Raw genomic sequence first — 12931 nt, 5'->3', positions numbered from 1 at the left:
ACAAGAGGTAGCGATGGTCACCAACTACACTGGTTTTAAAAGAAGACTAGAGCATTACATGGAGGATAAGACTGTGGCTACTAGCCACAATGGCTATATTCTACCTTCTACTGTCAGAGGCAGCGAGCTCCTGAATACTAGTTCCTGGAAACTTCAGGAGGGGATAGTGGTCTTGTGCTCAGGTTTTGCTTGTGCATTTCCCACTGGAGCATCTGGTTGGCCACTGTGAGAACAGGATGCTGCACTAGATGGCCTGATCCAGCAGCCAAGCTCGCCTGACACATTTCACAGCCATCAAAGCTTGTGAACACCACTTTGTCTTTTGGTAGTCAATTTCTAAGCCAGCCCCTTTGGTTTTCATAGTATTTTTAATATGTTAAATTTATCTGACCTCTTGTATTAGGTTTCTCCTGCTTCACACCAATATACAAAGCCTCTGCTGTCTCTTTCTCATCCACAGAAGTGCTGGCTATGAGTTATGGTTGCATTTGCAGCTTCCAAAGGGCTAGTCAATGAAAGACTGTTGCGGCAAGCCCACCACAAACAGCTTTAAAGTATTTTTAGGAGAATTTTTGTGGACTAAAGTCCTCAAACGCAGGTGGCGCTGTGGGTTAAAGCCTCAGCGCCTAGGACTTGCTGATCGAAAGGTCGGCGGTTCGAATCCCTGCGGCGGGGTGCGCTCCCGCTGCTCGGTCCCAGCGCCTGCCAACCTAGCAGTTCGAAAGCACCTCCGGGTGCAAGTAGATAAATAGGGACCGCTTACCAGCGGGAAGGTAAACGGCGTTTCCGTGTGCGGCTCTGGCTCGCCAGAGCAGCGATGTCACGCTGGCCACGTGACCCGGAAGTGTCTCCGGACAGCGCTGGCCCCTGGCCTCTTAAGTGAGATGGGCGCACAACCCCAGAGTCTGTCAAGACTGGCCCGTACGGGCAGGAGTACCTTTACCTTTACCTTTTAAAGTCCTCTTTATCAAATGCAGTGTGGACCTGAACTGAATTTTACAAAGTAAACATTCTTCCAATTCCTGTATTATTTAAGCACAACAACAGCTACTACTGCATCTTTTTCTTTTTCGTGTGTGCGTGCGTTTGCACGAAGAGTGGTGAGGAAAGAATCCTGATCTGCTTCAAAGGGCCGACATGACCGCAGGAGGAATTTTTTATTGCAAGCCTTCAAAACAAGCTCACGGCTGTTTTGCAACGCTTGTATGATGGATTCTGTGTTGCATTAGCATTCCCCATTTCATTTTCAGGGCCCAAACGGCATCAGAATGGAATGGCTCTCTGGGCGTGTCACACAGCAGGTCTTGGCATCGCTGTTACCTTAAAGACCACTTCCTTCCTCCCCAGCTTAAGGTGGGTCAGCAGGTCATGTCTCCCAGACTTGGCTCCTTCTCAATCTCCTGCCACCCCAGGAGGAGGGCGAATTGGGAAACTGACAAAGGTTACTGTGTTAACGGATTTCCGAATGGCATTTGCAACACAGCCTTCGAGGGATGAATCGCTAAGGGCAAGAGATTCAGCGGCGCTATTAAAGGGGTAGGTATTTTTAAGGCCTACTGCCCATTAAATTGGACAGTAGGCCTTTAAAAAAAAAACCAACCCCATAGAACGGGGGAGTTGGCAATGAAATCACTCAAACACTAGCATCAACCATCCTATAAAAAGGACATCGTAAGTCAGGAGGAAGCCCTGGGAAGCCTCAAGGTTAAGTACTTCTCAGTCACAGGAAGTGCAGTTTATAATATTGTATGTCAACCTGCCAGTGAACAATATCCCAAGTCCCTTGCAGTCGGAGGAATCTTCAATTGAAGGCAGGCCTCGCTCGGCCTTACTCTGTGAAGTTGCTTTCAGGGTTCAGTGCCCTGGTCACACATGAAGTGGGAATAAAAAGTGCTGCCTCTGAGGCATATGAACACTCCCCTTTTGATGACCATATGTAAACGTCACCCTTTTAAAAGCAAGAGTCCGCATCAAGGGTATAAAGGCCTGTGATCCTTCCTGGCATCTCCAGGTAGGACTGGTAGGGATGCCTGCCTGAAATCCTGGGGAGCTGCTGCCAGTCAGTGTGGACATTACTGAGCTAGATGGACTCAGTGTAATATGGCTTCATACGTTTCTATGATATTTCAATGTTCTAATACTATTATCAGTGCTTTCTGGTACCGTTGGTGGTATTTCTGTGCTGTTAAGTGTATTTCAGTGGATTGACTTGAAGTACTATGTTGAACGCTGCCATGGTAATATATTGCAATGGGTAAAATGACTTTTATCTAAATCGCTCAGATTAAGTGGCAACTACAACCTGCAAAATAAAACTCAAAATAAATAAATGTTAATAAAGAAAGAACCAAGTGGACTTTAAACTGACACAGGAGCCAACAGTTACCTGTGGAGTGGAGTAGGATTTGTGCTTTTGGCATGCGCATTAATTTGTACATAGGCCCATTTAATAGTTCATAAGAATAAGCAGCCAGCGGATAGGAGCACTGGGGCTCAGAGATGCAAGAACTGCGTAGGAATTATTTGATATGGTTAGAAACATGGTAGAGTTCCTTAAAATGGAAGCCTTCCTTAAAATGAAACCCCTTACTCACCTAGGGTTAAAGACAGAGGGACAAAGTCCCAACTTCATACAACACTTTTCTCTTAGGCTGGATCTAGACACATCAAAAAAAGTTTCAGGAAAACGCACTGTAAACTTCATAATGGGAAATCAAGTTGCCGAAAGACAGAACTCCACAGTACCATTTGGTGTCACAGTGTTATAATGCATTTTAAACATGGTGTGTGTGTGTGTGTGTGTGTGTGTGTGTGTGTGGTTTTTTTACTAAGGTAGCTGAGTGGCTAGGCTTGGGCAAAATAAATAAATGGGCGATATCCACCATGGGACAGGAAGAAAGGCAACTTTCCGTGGTTTCTCCTGTCCCTTGCAGCAACCTGCAAATCTGCCCTTTACACCAATATTGTGGCGGTGCTTAGTAGAATTTTAAAATGATTTCATTCATGGCGTTGTGGAGATTTCCCACATCAATGGGATGAGAACAATCATCATAAGAGCATGAAGAAGAGCCCTGTTGGATCAGGCCACAGGCTGTGGCTGAAGTCGATTGGAGTTACAATCCAAAAGCATATGGAGGGCACCAGGCTGGTCACCAGGATTGCTTAAAAATAAAATGGATCAAAATAATGGGGATTCTCAAGAAACAGGTTGTATATGAAATGTGTACCCCCCCAAATAAAACCTGATGTCCCCAAAGAACAACTGCAGAAGGCCAGATATGGGGAAAATAATCCAACTCTTCCATTAAAAAGAAACAACCTAAACTTAGGAAACTCAGATGCATCTTCCTTTAGCTATAAAAAGAAGGGGGTGGTGCGGGGGGGAGAGAAATATTTTGGCATCAGTAGGTGGAACACAGTTTGCTTCCTCCCTCACACCTCTGCTGTGGTCAGGTGACGGAAGAGTGTGGGAGAAGCATCCGAAAGACAAAGACCTCTCCGCCCCACAGCGCTAACTGGGAAGGGAGCCACATTGCTTATGAGCATCAGAGGGTTTTACACACACACATGCATGTGCACACACACACACTCAAAAGACGCTGGGTTGTTTGGAGGTGTGTGTGTGTGTGTGTGTGTGTTGCACATAATACTATCTAAGTCAGCATTCAGCTACAAGCTTCAGATGACATCTTTTTCCGACAGAAAACCCAATAAAACTGGTAATGGGAAAACCAAGAATATGGCGGTCGGACAGGCGGGGGGGAGTTGGTTTCATAAGACAAAGCCATTTAACAAATAGGCCTCTGTGTTTTATCATACACAATCCCTTAGTTTAACTCTGAACCTCTCTCTTTTCAATTTTAAGATCAGAGGACTTGTTGGATGGGCAAGAATATATGTCACAAATAATATAACAGCCCTAAAAGAAGAGCTATTTTGCAAGCTGGTTCACATACACACATATTAGCTCATCGCTGACCAGGCCAGGAATCGGCTTAGTCTTAAAAATAGGTTTGTTTGTATGTAGCAATGCTTGAGGAATTCAGTATTTGAAAATACAGCTATGCAAAACCAGTTTTTGCACTTTTCAAAATGATGCAGTTCTGTTCCTGGCCTACTTAGAGGGAAAATATGTAGGAATGTATATTATGCTTCCTTACTCGCGTGAGCGAGCATAGATCAGAACACATTCCTTTGCAGCAAATAGGAAGCTGTTAGTTAGCTGGTTTCAGCCTTTTAATGAAGCAATCCAGGATGCCTTGGTGCATTTGTAGATTATATTGAAGAGAAGACAGACCCACCAAGTGTCTCTATTTTCCAGGGACAGTCCTGGATTTACAGAAGCCGTCCTGGTATCTGATCTGGTCCCAGAATGTCCTGCTTTCCCTTAGGACATCCCTATTTTCATTGGAGAAATGTTGGAGGTTATTGAGTTATACAACCCAGAAAGCCAAGGAGATAAGTAACTATGCAATCTTCAGAAGCTATCTGAAGGCTATCATGTATAGTTTTATTGTGTTTTTATATACTGTATGTTGAAAGCCGCCCAGAGAGGTTGGAGCCTGCCAGTCAGATGGGTGGGGAAGAAGAAGAAGAAGACATCCTTATTTTTATTGGAGAAATGTTGGAAGGTATGAGAGAAGTCTGAGCTAAGTCTCATTCTTTGTTATGGATGAGCCATGCGCAGGCAAAGAGCAGATGAAGAAAGGACACCAAGAGAGTAAAAGATCGAGAGAGCGCTTTGGCAACACAATCAGTCCTTTTATTTGGGTCACACCCATCTCTACATGGTCGCACCCAGGGGGAGGTAGCTCCTGCAGGTTTGACAGGAAGTCCTCCCTGCTGGAGCCACATTCCTCTGTGTGCCCATTCTAGCAAATAGGAAATGTTGGGACTTGACTGCTCTATCTAGATAGCCCACTAAATATAAATTTAAATAAAATGCATAAAAATGTATTTTGATGGGGATTGGCACTGGTTGTGGTAGAGGGAATGAGCCTTTTCAATTCCCCCACCCCGCTTTCTTCCCTGGCTGGTTCTCCTTATTTTTGTGTGGGTCATTTTCACACACTCAACCATCAACGAGACAAGCCTGCCGCCTCTTCTTTTACCTCCTTTTTAATTTCCCCCCTCTTTCCGCCAGCTCATAGCCCCCTCACATGGTCCTCTCGTCCCTGTCCAGGGGTGGGAGCCAGGCCACAGCTCACTGCCCAGCCCAGTGTCCACAAAAGTGAGTTGTCAAACTGCTACAACACTTCCCACGGGCAGGGGCAAAATTAGGCCCTTATCTCAAATTTAGGCCTGCTAGGCATAACTGGCCTTGCAGTTGCAATTATGGACACATCTTGTGGCATAAGCAATAATGGGACTCAGCTATATTAGTTTTATATGTGTTATAACACTGACACCAGATGGCACTGTGGAGTCCCATCTTTCGCCATAATGAAGTTTACAACACATTTTCCTGAAACACTTTTAAAAAATGTGCTAGATCCAGTCCTAGATACATCTTGCAGTTTAGCTGTGGGAACGTGTTTCTGCAGACTCAACACTTAGCAGGATGAAGCCTCTGAATTATAACACTCAGATATGGTATTCCTGAGTTGTACCTGTCAGGTATCAGAAACATGTTCTGTGTAAGTGGAGTGACATGTCAGCATAGGGGCACTGTGCCTTTCTACGAAGCCATAGTTCACCTTCCAGTTAGCCTGAAGGAACTCAGCAGCTTCTCTGAGTTCCTAATTGGCACAAGCTCTCCTTGGTGTCCTGCTAGCTGCCAATAGTTTCTAAGAACAATAACTTACAGCCTGCTAACTCAAAACAGAAATATTAGTGCTGTGAAAGAAATGTATGATCAGAAATGTCTGCCTGCTGTGTTGACCCCAGTGGGTCTCAGGTCATGACGTTCACCAGAATTAAGACACTACAAGGAGAAGATATAGTTTTCCTTGCTACAGACACTAATATTCCTGGTGCTGTTGTTATGATGCAGCCTTGATTTGGCTTTCACTTCATACTAGTTTTTTAGAAACAGGAAAAATATGTCCCTTCCAACTCTAAGATCCTATGACGTATTTGGAGAAGTGGACTTTTCAATGGATGGTTGAGTTCCAGTTAGCGTGTTGTATTCAGAAAGTCCAAATTAGGCAAGTTCACCTTTATCTGTTCACACTTGGTCCCCAGGTCTAAGGTTCTGCACTCATGAATGAGGCGTTATTTGGAGGAGGGAGAAAAAGCAAGCCACATGACACCACCTTCACATCTCTCCTTAACACCGGGTGCCACCCTCAAAGCAGCTCTCTCTACATCAGCACAAAAGCAGTTTCCCTAAAACTTATTCCATATCTCCCAGATCTCCTCCTAGTGAAGTTAAAGGGAGTTTACTTTTACAAGACCCAACAGGGTGAAATGTCAAAGAGCATTTGACTAAATTCAGCAAAAGATCGCTGCCAATTAGGGGGAACACCTGATCCCACACGTTCTTGCCAGGGTCGCCATAAAGATCTGGGAAATTAAGCAGCTGCTGCGGCAGCTTGTTGGCAACTAATCAGACGGAATGATGTTAATTACGAGGAATACAAAATTCAAGCTAAACAGACATTTCATGCATTTCCTTCCCCACCCCCATCACAAAAAAACAGTTTCCTTTGCTAGGGCCGAAAATGCAGCTTAAAGGCCTCTTGCAAGTGTCAACTAGTCTTTCCTATGCTGCTTTGCATTTTTTTAAAAAAGATCTAAATCAGTGTTTCCCGAACTGTTAATAACCAAGGCTTTCCTCAACCTAGTGCCCTCTATTTGTTTTGGACTACAACTCCCATCATCCCTGACCATTAGCTATGCTGGCTGGATTGAGGGGAACTGGAGTCCAACAACATCTGGAGGGAACCAGTTGGGATGGCTGTTCTTCTTTTTTTTTTTGCATGTGTTTTGCCTGAAAGTCTCTTATGTCCCCTTTCTGCATTGATCCTCAGATTATTAGTCATAATTCCTTAGTTGTTAAGGTAAACACTCCACACTGCACTGGCGTCGAACTCCCATATATGCTGGTTCCTTCAGCCAATGCATGCCCTCTTCCTTTCGGCCTCAGCTGGTATCCCCGGTGAATGTCAGCTGCGGACACTCTTACTATTTGGCTTATTTACCTTTGGAAAGGAGGCCCAACAGCCTGATGACAGGTTCAGGAACACCTTGAAGCGGTTGTGGCAACTCCCCGCCAAAGCAGGAGCTTCCCATTTCGCTTCACACGTCATGATTTCTACACCTCACCTTGTACCTTTTCAATTTAATTCCCCAAAGCCCCAGTTGTACATATTCAGCTGGCTTGTGCCAGACCCCAACATGTGCACACACACTCCACTAAATACAGAAGAAACTCTGTCACAATTCTGTGGCATTCCCCCAACATCTGTCACAGGTAGGGGTGGGGGAGAAATTTGACTCAGAACCTACCAAATTCGCATTTTCCGACATAATATGCAACTCAAAACTCATCAGTCCTTCAAAATTCATACATCTCCAAATTTTGCAATGTGGTTCTCCATTCAAGTAATGTGTACAAAAATGTATATACTAGGGCAAAGTGTGCATAAAAATGCATGTATTTGTGCAAAAACAAAAATGCATTGTATTAGGGAAAATTGCATACAAAAATGTGTATGCAATAAACTTACACAAAAATGCTAATAAATTTACACAAAAATGCTGACATTTTCAGGAGAATTTTTAATAATAATAATAATAATAATAATTGTGAATTGCTGCAGAAATGTGGAGAACTGATTTTAAGATTTGAAATATGAGAAACTGAGAGGACCAAAATTGATGGGTCCACCCATCCATCTCGGCTCACAAGTCATCAGAGCCAGGATAGGAGCCTGAATACTTGCAGTACGCTTATTTTTTATCACCATTCTTTCCCGTGCTTTTTTTTTCCTAGAAAAAGAGGTGCCAGTACTCACCATGAAGTTGTTATGGTACATTAAGTGCCACACTTCTTAACAACGAAAAGATGTGCCGGTACTGCTTACCCTTAAGTACCCCTGGGGGGAAAAGCACTGATTCTACTTCGGATGTTCAGTCTGTGCATTCTGTTCCTTATGAAACCAAAATAGTGGCACCTATGCACAAGAGGGAGGTTATGGCTCCCTTCTTGTGGAACACTCTCCTCAGCGACAGGAAGAGAAGGATGGTGTGCATCATCACTCCTCGCCTCCAAAAGAAGGGACCAAAAGTTTGCATTTGCTAATTTCAATGCATAGATGCATATTTAGAAATAATACAATAATTTAAAGTATAGTCATTATTTGTTGCATTTATATCCCAGCTTAAGGGTGTCCCCCTACTGATTTAAATACCCACAACTAACCTGTGAGTTAGGTTCAGCTTAGAGGCAGTGACTAGCCCAAGGTCATCAGGTGAGCTTCATAGCCAAGTGGCAATTTGAGCCCAGGTCTCCCAGGTTAGAGTGTGATGTTCTAACCATTATAGCACACTTGCTGTCAGGTGAAATACAAATACAATGCATCTCACCCTACGTGGGGTGGGGACGGGGACAAGACTGTGCCCAGGTGAACTCAGATTCATACAGGAATCTTCTCCCAGCCCTGGAACTGAACTTGGGGCTTTCTGCATGCAAAACATTCCACTGCATGCAAAACTTTACCACTGAACTACAGCCCTTCTCTTAATATGGCCCATAACCACATGCAATATAAAGATATTCAGTTTGACTTTGACTTCAGCCACACTTTTACACTTCAGTCATGTGCATTTCGGCAATTGGCCCTCCACAGAGTTTGACCTGGGCTCCTTGGATTAGAAAAGGTTAGCTACAACAGCTTTCAATTGTATCCCCAAAGTCTGCCCCCAGAGACACAGGATAGCTCACTCCACCTTGTAGTAGGGTCATCCCTGGCTAGAGATCCTATGCTAGAGTTTTTAAATATATATATATTTATCTAAATCACACAGGGTGAGTTATTATTTTTCCTCTATAATGTACGGCCTTCAGGTGGGAAAAAAATAAGGCTTATGTTTTTCCTATTAGCACACAAGTGCTTTCCCCAGTCAGTTTGTAGCCAAACTGGATGCACAGTACCTTACTTTTTAATCTTGGAGAATCCTCAGGAGACAATGCAAAAGAAATCCATAATGTTCCATAAGCTGCAGGCTCGAACCTGATAAAACAACTTCATACCCTCTCTCCCCACCCCACATTTGCTACTGGAAATCTACAGCTGCAGCTGAAAACAATGCCTTAAAAATACTAGCTATTCTCTCTTCAGTTAGCAGCTCAATGCAGAGCTTCTTACAAGGAGCAGAATTAATTTTGGAATGCAGGTGTTGACCATCCAAAAGGGCAAAGGTGCATGCTAGGGATGAGGCAATCTGCCAATTTAGATTTCTCATTTATAAAAGTTTAAACTCAGCTTCTCCACATTTCCATATCAGTTTGCAATTATTTTTAATTTAAAATCCGCAATTAAAGTCACCAGTATTTTACTATTAATCAATCCTAATATACACATATTTGCATATGATTTCTGCAAACACATATTTTTGCAAAGCCGCTTCCCCTAATATACACATTTTTGTATGTCATTTTCACTAATATATGCCTTGTGAACGTTACTTGGCTGGAGAATTGCATTGCAAAATTCAGACAATTACAAATTTCTCACGTTTTGGTTTGTGTGTTGCTTTGGAAACATGAACTAGGTGGGTTCCCCTTTAAAATGCAAACTGAATCAAATTTTGCCCCCATCCCTTATCCAAACTCAGTGTCTGGAAGAGGGACTTCCGACCATGACACCAACCACAACTGGTTGGCACAGCTGTTTTTTGCAGTGTCATGAAAAGGCACCAAATTAATAGCTATCTAATATATTATTTCTGGAATTTCATTTCATTTCTGTGGGGGCATGGGAAGAGGTTGCTTGTAGGCTTTTCTGCTTCAGGCACCAAAGTTTTTGGGCAGACTTTGGGTGTGTGGGTGTCCTTTTGCTGTTCTGCATCAGACACAAAAATATCTCGGGCCTTCTTTATCGCACTCTTTCTGTGCTGCAGTATAAGAAAAGCTTTGGGTGCATTAAAACATACATAAATACAACCATCAACTGGCTCAAAGTAAGCCAGTGAACTTCATAGCTGAGTGGAGGAGATTTGGACCCAAGTCTTCCCAGTTCTAGTCCAAAAACCTTAACCAATACATTGTCACATAAGAACATAAGGCAAGTCTGCTGGATCAGGTCACTGGCCCATCTGGTCCAGTATCCTGTCCACCCTGATGCCTATGGGAAGCCTGCAAGATGGACATGGGAGCAGTAGCACTCTGCCCACCTGAAGTTCCCCGCAACTGGTATCCAGGAGCACGATAGCTCTGGCATTGGAGGTAGAACATAACATAGCCATTGTGGCTAGTAGCTGTTCATAGCCTCATCCTCCATGAATCTGACTAATCCTCTTTTAAAGCCATGTTGGTGGCCAACACTGCCTCTTGTGGGTGCAAGTTCCATAATTTAAGTGCATGTCCTAGCTACCATCTCCCAGCATGAGGTTACAGAAGTATTGGTTGCCCACAGCTGGGGCAAAATAAGTGTGTGTGTGTGTGTGTGTGTGTGTGTGTGTGTGTGTGTTACAGCATAAAAACTACTTCAGTACACAAGCTTGCATATGATAAGTAGTTTTTACTCTGGGGGGAAAGGTCTGCACGGTGAAATACTGGCAGCAGCCACAAAGGACACTTACATTTATCTGGGCTATGGAGTCATCTATGGGTGTGTCTTCCACCATTTTCATTCTTCCAGTGGTAGAGCAGCTAAATTAGTAAGAAAAATTTATTATTATTTTTAAAATGTGGATATCTTTTTATCAGTTACATTTCTATATAATTTTACTAATTTAAAACCCTCCCAAAGGAACCCAAGGCAGCAAACAAAGCAGTAAAGTAATACAATTAAAAATAAAACAAAAACACATTTTAAAACCATTGAGAACATCTCAAGCCAAACAAGACCATTTTAAAATAGTCACTCACACACTCACCCCAGCTAATAATTTAAAAGTAGCCAGACACACTTGGCAATGTAAAATGTTATTGTCAACCCTGGCCTCCATTTAAATTGTATCAGCTCTCATCTCTTTCAAGAGTATGTCCTCACCTTAGTTACTTAACTCAGCCCCTCAGAGCCGGTGAGGTTCTCTCCTTTCTATCACTTAAGTACTTTTGATGCTAAGATCCACACACCTGTTGACATTTTGCATCTTCTGCAATTACCCACACCTGCCTCACTTCATCTGGTAGAGGCCTTGTGCACCTTCAGGCCATACCTTAGGGCAGGTAGGTTATAAGGAATCTTTTTCAGCCTGGGCAAGCTTTTTCCCAGAGGCAACTGCAGGTGAATGTGGATTTTGACTTTTTAAGAAAGGCTAGATCCTTCACACATCCTTTTCTATCCTCCGTCCATGCAAGCAGGGAGCATTATCAGAGTTCAAGGTCACATTCCAGCCAGGCAAAAACAATCAAGGAGGATGAGGCATAAGGCTGAGGAGGATGTGCGGTCTAAGGAAGAGACCCAAAGGCCACATTTCAGGCCTGCGGTCCTGCCTTAAGGACAGAGCAACACCTCCGCCTGCAAAATGGCTTCAGGTCGCCTGTGCTACTGTTAAGCAGAACTGGGCTTGTTATAAAGTCCCTCTTTTTTTTACTCTTTCCTTTAGAGACACTGGGAATTGCAGTTCTCTGAGGAGAAATAAGGACACTTGAAGGAAATTTGTTAGGCCCTCAGAAACTACAGTATTTTGAGCAGGCTCTAGGCCAGGCTGCTTCAAACTCGGCCCTCTTCAGATGTTTTTGGCCTACAACTCCCATGATCCCTAACTAGCAGGACCAGTGGTCAGGGATGATGGGAATTGTAATCTCAAAAAAACATCTGGAGGGCCGAGTTTGAGGAAGCCTGCCCTAGGCCAAGGGTAACCAATGCTGTGCCTTTTGGATGTTGCGGACTACAACTCCCATAATTCCTTACCATTGGCCATGCTGGCTAAGGATGATAGGAGTTGGCCTCATCCGCACCATATATTTAAAACAGTATCATACCACTTTGGCTTCCCCCAAAGAATCCTGGGAAGTGTAGTTTGTTAAAGGTGGGGAATCAGCTCCCCATCAAATGTTGCTGGACTACTGCTGCCATAATCTCTGACCATAAGCCATCCTAGTTGGGGCCGATGGGAGTTGTAGTCCTGAAACATTGAGAAGACCACTGGTTCTCCATCCCTGGTATAACAATTTTATGACAATGTAGAGTTCAGTTTTTTATTTGTTAATCTGAGGTAACTTCCTCCCAAGCACTGGGACTATCCCATTTTATCCTCACAATGACCCTGTGAGGTAAAACAATAAAATTGTAGAGTTGGAAGGGACCAAGGGTCATCTAGTCCAACCCCCTGCAATGCAGGAACAACTAAAACATCCATGACAGATGGCCATCCAACATCTGCTTAAAAACATCCAATGAATGAAAGTCCACCACCTCCTGAAGGAGGTTAGGTAAGACATATATTGGTTGGCCTGAGGTCATCCACGGAGTTTCACAGAGATTTGAACCCAGGTTCCCCAAGGCCCAATACTCTAGGCGTTTTACCAGGCTGGCTCTTTTCTTTGGCCCTGAACATATTAGTGTTCAATGGCCAAGTATCTGATCCATCGTAGCTGCCACTTAACAGGGCAATATTTATAGAGCTGTGTTTCAGGACTTGAAATGGGAACACGTCATGCACAATGCATATGGAATAAATTTAACCAAAATCAAATTTTGATTAAATGTAATAAATATGATGGATTTGACTATGGATGCCCTTTTAGACGGCCTGTTCAAGGGGGTGGGGTGGCGGTATTTGAAGAAAGGTTGTCGTGTTGATCCAAAAACATACG

At 43.6% G+C, this 12931-nt stretch overlaps 1 protein-coding gene across 2 annotated transcripts in view; it reads right to left on the bottom strand.

Moving 5' to 3' along the window:
- TBX4 (T-box transcription factor 4) overlaps positions 1 to 11612 on the bottom strand; it is a 103829-nt gene extending 92217 nt beyond the window's left edge. The window contains exons 1-2 of one of the 2 annotated variants that reach the window (XM_083715149.1): positions 11246 to 11612; positions 10747 to 10816 (exon numbers count right to left, since the gene is read on the bottom strand). In XM_083715149.1, coding sequence (XP_083571275.1) covers positions 10747 to 10816; positions 11246 to 11262 — 87 coding nt within the window. In that variant the 5' untranslated portion in view covers positions 11263 to 11612. Of the gene's footprint in view, positions 1 to 10746; positions 10817 to 11245 lie in introns of those variants that run through there. The other variant, XM_083715151.1, reaches the window with a different exon arrangement.
- Between the last annotated feature and the right edge of the window lie 1319 nt (positions 11613 to 12931).

This window comes from Podarcis gaigeae (genome assembly GCF_964106915.1).
Source record: "Podarcis gaigeae genome assembly, chromosome: 15".
Taxonomy (NCBI): Eukaryota; Metazoa; Chordata; class Lepidosauria; order Squamata; family Lacertidae; genus Podarcis; species Podarcis gaigeae.
Note: the sequence above shows the minus strand (reverse complement) of the source record. Positions and strands in the feature narration are given on the sequence as shown.